The sequence below is a fragment of the Poecilia formosa genome, unplaced genomic scaffold (genome assembly GCF_000485575.1).
Source record: "Poecilia formosa unplaced genomic scaffold, Poecilia_formosa-5.1.2 Scaffold194, whole genome shotgun sequence".
Taxonomy (NCBI): domain Eukaryota; kingdom Metazoa; phylum Chordata; class Actinopteri; order Cyprinodontiformes; family Poeciliidae; genus Poecilia; species Poecilia formosa.
This window is the reverse complement of record NW_006800133.1, coordinates 137,005-144,268: the sequence shown is the minus strand read 5'-3', so window position 1 is coordinate 144,268 and position 7,264 is coordinate 137,005. Positions and strand designations below refer to the sequence as shown.

Genomic DNA, 7,264 nt, shown 5'->3' with positions numbered 1-7,264 from the left:
GAATTAAAACGCTCTCTTTTTTTCGTTCATTTGTATTGTTTTTCATCAACTGTGGTGCCGGAGACGTTTAAAAACTTACCTTGAAAGTTCTTGAAAAGTGTTTGAACGTTACTGTGGCTGCGAACCCTGCAGCCATTTCAGCCCTCAAACGTTCACCGTCTTCCTCGTCTCGCTCTTCTTCTGCAGATCGAAGGCCAGGGACACGGAGCATTGTTCGACTGTAAATGCAGTCCTGACGGGCAGCACTTCGCCGCCACCGACTCCCACGGTCACCTGCTCATCTTCGGCTTTGGCTCCAGCGGCAAATACGACAAGGTGCGCCGTCTTCAACATCCATAACCAGAATGTTGTTTGTAATCGTCGTTAATATTCAACGCAACTGCCTTCAGATTGCCGACCAGATGTTTTTCCACACCGACTACCGGCCTCTGATCCGGGACGCCAACAACTACGTCCTGGACGAGCAGACCCAGCAGGCGCCGCACCTGATGCCCCCGCCCTTCCTGGTGGACGTGGACGGGAACCCCCACCCGCCCAGGTACCAGCGGCTGGTGCCGGGCCGGGAGGGCTGCCGGGATGAGCAGCTCATCCCTCAGATGGGGGTCACTTCCTCCGGTATGTCGGCTTTGATCGTCTCCATTTGTTTTCTTTTGTTTTTATTAAACGCCTGTCTGAAGGAGCCAATGCGAGTCGTTCTCCTCTGCCTCAATCTGCTCATCAGGCAGCTAATCAAAATGCCTTTCTCAGGATGAAGACTTTACATGTTAGTCTAATATTAATGTTCGGATTTCTTAAATGCGCATAATGAAAGGCTTTGAAAAAAAAAAAAGCGATACTGGAATTAAAATCAGATTTAATGATGTTTTCTTTTTTAAATCTTGGCAGTAATCAGTAGTTAATGACATGGAAATCTATTTTAATGTATTGCCACTTTAAAGGCTAAAATTCTGCCAGTGGGACTTTGTTGCTGTATTTCCTACAAAAAAAAGCATGTTTTTCCTGCTGCTAGCTTTTTCTCTGTGGACTTGATTTCTCACTTCCTGTTTGTCTGTCCACTTCCTTCCTGTCAGGCCTGAACCAGGTGGTGAGCGAGCAGGCGGTGGACGGGCCCAGTCCGCTGGACACCATGATCCAGAGGCTGCAGCAGGAGCAGGACCAAAGGATGGGAGCCAACGACGCCGCGGCCGCCGGAGGGTCCGGAGCGAACGCCAGGGCCAGCAGAGGTGGGAGTGACGTCCATTTCAACCATGTTTCTGTTTTTGAAGATTTCACTTTTAGAAAATCTCACTTTCTTGGGTTTCCATAGTGATGTGAGCCCACCCAAGAACTACCATCTTGTTTGCTTTACAGCTTCTATTTATTTCGACTTTGAATTCAGGTCAACTCAAAAAAGAAATTATTGAAATAAAAACCTTTTCTTTTTTTTAGATAAATTCGGTCATTTGTACTTGATAAAATGAAATGTTTGCTACTGCTTATCAAATTGGTGACTATATGTTTGTTTTTATGACTTTTTATTTTTGTGTTTTTATGATGTAAAGCATTTTGAACTGTGCCGTACAAATAAACTTGACTCACTGATTGATTCAAGAGAAGAAAGTAAGAAAAAATATATTTCAAAATTGGAAATTGAATTTGATTTGAAAAAGTCTGAGATTTTATTTTTAAGCCACGTTGCAGAGCTATTTATTTCAGCTGTTTGGGGGGAAAATAGGCAGAAAGCTGGTGGAGACGTTCCCCAAAATACGTGCAGCTGTGGGTTCAGTCTGTTACAGCTGAATACAGAAACGTGCCAATATTATTATTAATATTTAGATATTTTAGTAGAGCTCAAACTCATTTATCCTCCAATTCACTTTGTTTTGATCTATCTCATAAAATCCCGTACAAGTACAAATGTGAAAAAATTTTAATATATCCACTATAACTGCACCCTCATTAAACCCAGAAATCTTTTGGATGCTGTGGTTGTAAATAAAACCATTTTTGGCACCGTTTCCCTTTAGGTTCCGTTGGTTCTCCCACTGAGGTCCACTCCCCTCCCAACGTCGGTCTCCGGCGGAGCGGCCAGATCGAAGGCGTCCGCCAGATGCACAGCAACGCCCCGCGTAGCCAAATGGCCACGGAGGGCGACCTGGTGGCCTGGAGCCGCCGGGTGCTGGTTCCTGAGCTGGAGGACGCCTCCGTCAGGTAAAACTTTTAAAAGATCCCCATCTATGCTGCGAGGTTTCTAGAAGACCTTCCTCTCAAGAACACTTTGATTTGTGTACGTGCGCAGGAAGCAAGTGACGTGGCGCGAGGCTAAAGGTGACGAGGAGATCAATATTTATCAGTCAGAAAGGAGGAGACGCACGATCCACTCACTCCCCAAGGAGAGCAGGGTGCGGGAGTTATCTCCAAATGTTTTTTTTGTTTTTCTTCTTCTTTTTATGCATCCTGTAGCGCATCAAGTAAACTTTCCCCTTCGTTATCTGTCCCGAAGGTTCACCCGACGTCAGAGTGCGCAGTAGACGAGGGGAGGAAGAGTCAGGGTAACCACGGCTACCACACGCGCGCCGCCATGGAGGAGACGAGCCGGCAAAGCGCAGAGGCTGCTGACGACGACGACAGCGCCTCAGAGGTACAGATAACGCTCGTATGGATTTATTTATTTATTTATTTATTTTTTTTTTTACATTTTTCAGTTCTATTATTATTGTTATATGTTGACATAATACAGTGTTTGAAATCCTTGAATTTCAAATACTTGATTTCTCTATAAACTCCTTAAATGTGCTTGATATTCAAACTGCACAGTGTTGTGATGAAGTGCAATTCAACGTGCAAAGCCTAAATTTGGAAAACGTCATTTACATTTGAAACCAGACATTTTCATATTTCTTATAGAAGGTCATTTTTTCTGACTGTCTGAAGTCATTTCACAACAAAATTTTCTTCTTTTCATTTCATTTCATTTCTTTTTGGTTAGTTTGAATTATTAAAAATACCCAAAAACTTAGCAAGAACATTTTTTAGAATTTTTTTTTTGTAAATTTCTTTGTATGTTTTCTTTTAGGATTTAATTTGAGCAGATTTGGTTATAATGTTTCAATTTAATGAATATTTATTATTCCTAATGGCTCAATGAATTATTGATCTGTTTAATTGAAATAAAAGTTGATTTATATTTTATACATTAAATGTTGTTGAAATTGGGGGATTTAAGTTTTGTAATACTTTCACAAGACATTAATAATAATAATACATGTCATATAATTGTAAACTGTCTTTTTAAGTTGATTTTGGTTATTTTTTTACGTCCAAATTTTGAAAACTAACCCTGAGAAGTGCTTCAATTTCACTGTGGGGAAAAAGTGTGTGAACCCTGATAATATGTAGTTTTGTTCATTGGTGTGTTTTACGATAAAATAATGTGTTTTCAGGCAGAGGTGGAGGTACGGCAAATTAACGGATACTCCTCAGAGGACGAAAAGAACGAAGAGGAGAAGGAGCCGTGGCCAGATGAGCACAGCAGCTCCAGGTAAATAATTTATTACTTAATATACACAACCAGAAAATTTGGATTTAAAGGAAACATTATATATATTTATTTTGATTGATTGATTTTTTTTATTTTTTAAACAGAAGGTTACAATGAATTTACTTTCACTGGGAAACAGGAATTCAGAATTTCCAACGTCTGGATTGGGGAGAAAGAGCAAATGATGCTTCTGTCGCAAAATACAATTCAGAGTTTATCTTCTAAAATGAGTGACATACAAATCCAAGCGTGACAATATCTGTTATTAAAGCAACGCTAAGGGTTTGTAATTCAGAATCCCAGGGTACAGTGAAGGCAGCGTTGCTTTAATTCAGGGTCAGTGGATTTCCTGTTCACTACATAGTGACTGTGTGTAACAGACAGGAAGTACAACAACATTTTATTAAGTTGCAACTTTTACAAGTAAACATTAAAAGAAGACAGGCGTGCAAATGCACAGACCCTTTCAGAAAGTCAGAATATTATTGAAAACCCATTTATTGTAGAAACTTTGTCTCATTATACAGATTAATTACACAGATTGATGCTTGAAAACGTCAATTTCTAATTATGATGATTTTCTGCTGATAGCTAATGCTATATTACATTAGACGAAAAATCTTTTTAATAAAACATGTTTAATAACTGATAAAAGGTTGTTATCTTCAATACAGTTAAATTCAGAAATACTTTATTGAAGAAAAATTAAATAAAAAGTTACTTTTAAGCTGACAAACGTCACTCATTGAGGCACATTTTCTAATTTATTTAAAAATTTGTTGTAACTTGACAAAACTTCTGAACATTTTTTGCCAGGCTCTGTTACATTTTTTCTTGCATAAACAGCATTTTCAGAGACAATTTTCTTTGATTATTTTTTTCTTATGTTTTTTTTTTGTTGTTGCTCTGTTGCAGCGATTACTCCAGCGATTACTCTGACTGGACGGCAGACGCTGGCATCAACCTGGAGCCGCCCAAGAAGAGCGTGAAAGTGAAGAAGAAAAACAGCGGCTCCGAGGAGGATAGCGACAAGAAAAGGGAGGGGAAGAAGGAGAAGAAGAAAGAGAAAGCAGACAAAGACGGCGCATTACCAAAGAAGAAGAAACCAAAGGAGAAGAGGAAGGTCTGTTGGAGTTTTTAACGCCGCTAAAGTCAGATTTTAGCTACTTTTTAGGGGCTTCAGCGTTACATGTTAGAGACATTTTATTTAGAACATTTTTGTACATCTATCCCGGCGTGTGACTTTCAGAGGAATGAATTTCAGGAGCAAGGCCTGACCTTGGAGGAATGGCTTCCCTCCGCCTGGATCACAGACACGGTTCCCCGCAGATGTCCTTACATACCTCAGATGGGAGACGAGGTACGCAACGCTTCCTTTAAATGTCTCCAGCAAATCCAGGCGCTCGTCGAGGCTGCGATGCTAAACGCACCCGAAACATGACCCTGTTGCATTTCCGCGCTCGCCTGCAGGTGTACTACTTCCAGCAGGGTCATGAAGCTTACGTTGAAATGGCCAAACAGAAGAAGATTTTCAGCATCAACCCTAAGAAACAGCCCTGGCACAAGATGGAGCTCCGGGTAAGAAACTGGCTAATTCAATTACTATAAAAAAGAAAAGTATTCACCCCCTGCATGTTTTAGATTTTTAAATTTGGCTTTGTTGACAAAAACAAAATGTACAAAAAAATCCTTTTTATTAACGTCAAAACTGATTTCTTCAAAACTATTGAACATAAAGTCGGTATTTGTATAAATATTCACCATATTTAGAAGGTGAATACTTTCTATAGGCACTGCTGGGTTTTGTACCTGTGGATCAACGTGAACATTTCATAACCCATCATGTTTCATAACAGACCAAGATGGAAAATGTTAAAGTTGTCGTGTTTTTGTTCAGCCTTCTTGTTATTCGCTCAAAGTCTTTTCTGTTGTTGCCGCCTGAATGAACAGCAAACCAAGTAGAAACTTTTTTTTTTATATAGTTTTTTTACATGTTTTTCAAACAGCTTCTTGCACCCTTTGTGTTTCTTGAAACACTTTCCTGTTGCTGAAAAGCCTTGGTGCACATATGGTGGGTTCACCGATTTGATTTTTGGGTTTCCGTCCATCTGTTTACAGTAGCAAAAACATCTTAATGTCCTCCTAAAGCCGCTTCTGCTTTATTAAATCACAATTATCACTAAATACACGGCAGCGACACCTGAACGCATTGTGGGTGGCAAATGATTTAGTAGTCTTTGATTGATCTTAAATTTGAAACATTTGTGATTTTAACACTGACATCCAGTAATAACCACTGTTCGATGGGAGTCCTGTCANGAGTTTTTAACGCCGCTAAAGTCAGATTTTAGCTGCTTTTTAGGGGCTTCAGCGTTACATGTTAGAGACATTTACAGGTCCTTCTCAAAAAATTAGCATATTGTGATAAAGTTCATTATTTTCCATAATGTAATGATAAAAATTATACTGTGATATATTTTAGATTCATTGCACACCAACTGAAATATTTCTGGTCTCTTATTGTTTTAATACTGATGATTTTGGCATACAGCTCACAAAAACCCAAAATCCATGTCTCAAAAAATTAGCATATCAAGATAAGGTTCTCTGAACGAGCAATTAACCTCATCATCTGAATCAACAAAGTAACTCTAAACACATGCAAAAGATTCCTGAGGCTTTTAAAATCTCCCAACCTGGTTCATTACTCAAAACCGCAATCATGGGTAAGACTGCTGACCTGACTGCTGTCCAGAAGGCCATCATTGACGCCCTCAAGCAAGAGGGTGAGACACAGAAAGAAATTTCTGAACAAATAGGCTTTTCCCAGAGTGCTGCATCAAGGCACCTCAGTGGGAAGGAAATGTGTGGCAGAAAACGCTGCACGAGAAGAAGTGACTAAACCCTGAGGAAGATTGTGGAGAAGGGCCGATTCTAGACCTGCGGAAGCAGTGGACTGAGTCTGGAGTAGAAACATCCAGAGCCACCGTGAACAGGCGGGCACCTTGATTTCTGAATGACATGCAAAATTTGCTTTCATCCGAAAAAAGTACTTTGGACCACTGAGCAACAGTCCAGTGCTGCTTCTCTGTAGCCCAGGTCAGGCGCTTCTGGTGCCGTTTCTGGTTCAAAAGTGGCTTGACATGGGAATGCAGCACCTGTAGCCCATTTCCTACACACGAGACTCCCCATAGAGAGTCTGTGGGATATTGTGAAGAGAAAGTTGAGAGACGCAAGACCCAACACTCTGGATGAGCTTAAAGCCGCTATCGGAGCATCCTGGGCTCCATAACACCTCAGCAGTGCCACAGGCTGATTGCCTCCATGCCACGCCGCATTGAAGGCTGCAAAAGGATTCCTGACCAAGTATTGAATGCATAGCTTAACATAATTATTTGAAGGTTAACTTTTTTGGTATTAAAACACATTTCTTTTATTGGTCGGATGAAATATGCTAATTTTTTGAGACATGGATTTTGGGTTTTCAGGAGCTGTATGCCAAAATCATCAGTATTAAAACTATAAAAGACCAGAAATATTTCAGTTGGTGTGCAATGAATCTAAAATATATGACAGTTTAATTTTTATCATTACATTATGGAAAATAATTAACTTTATCACAATATGCTAACTTTTTGAGAAGGACCTGTATTTAGAACATTTTTGTACATCTATCCCGGCGTGTGACTTTCAGAGGAATGAATTTCAGGAGCAAGGCCTGACCTTGGAGGAATGGCTTCCCTC

At 40.1% G+C, this 7,264-nt stretch overlaps 1 protein-coding gene across 3 annotated transcripts in view; it reads left to right on the top strand.

The window, feature by feature from the left end:
• Window positions 1-7,264, top strand: part of phip (PHIP subunit of CUL4-Ring ligase complex) — a 40,221-nt gene that overhangs the window by 18,503 nt on the left and 14,454 nt on the right. For 2 of the 3 annotated variants that reach the window (XM_007566613.2, XM_016678927.1), the window contains exons 16-25: window positions 187-315; window positions 390-615; window positions 1,071-1,223; window positions 2,007-2,190; window positions 2,279-2,381; window positions 2,483-2,620; window positions 3,423-3,520; window positions 4,436-4,643; window positions 4,770-4,880; window positions 4,991-5,098. In XM_007566613.2, coding sequence (XP_007566675.1) covers window positions 187-315; window positions 390-615; window positions 1,071-1,223; window positions 2,007-2,190; window positions 2,279-2,381; window positions 2,483-2,620; window positions 3,423-3,520; window positions 4,436-4,643; window positions 4,770-4,880; window positions 4,991-5,098 — 1,458 coding nt within the window. The remainder of the gene's footprint in view (window positions 1-186; window positions 316-389; window positions 616-1,070; window positions 1,224-2,006; window positions 2,191-2,278; window positions 2,382-2,482; window positions 2,621-3,422; window positions 3,521-4,435; window positions 4,644-4,769; window positions 4,881-4,990; window positions 5,099-7,264) is intronic. The other variant, XM_016678928.1, reaches the window with a different exon arrangement.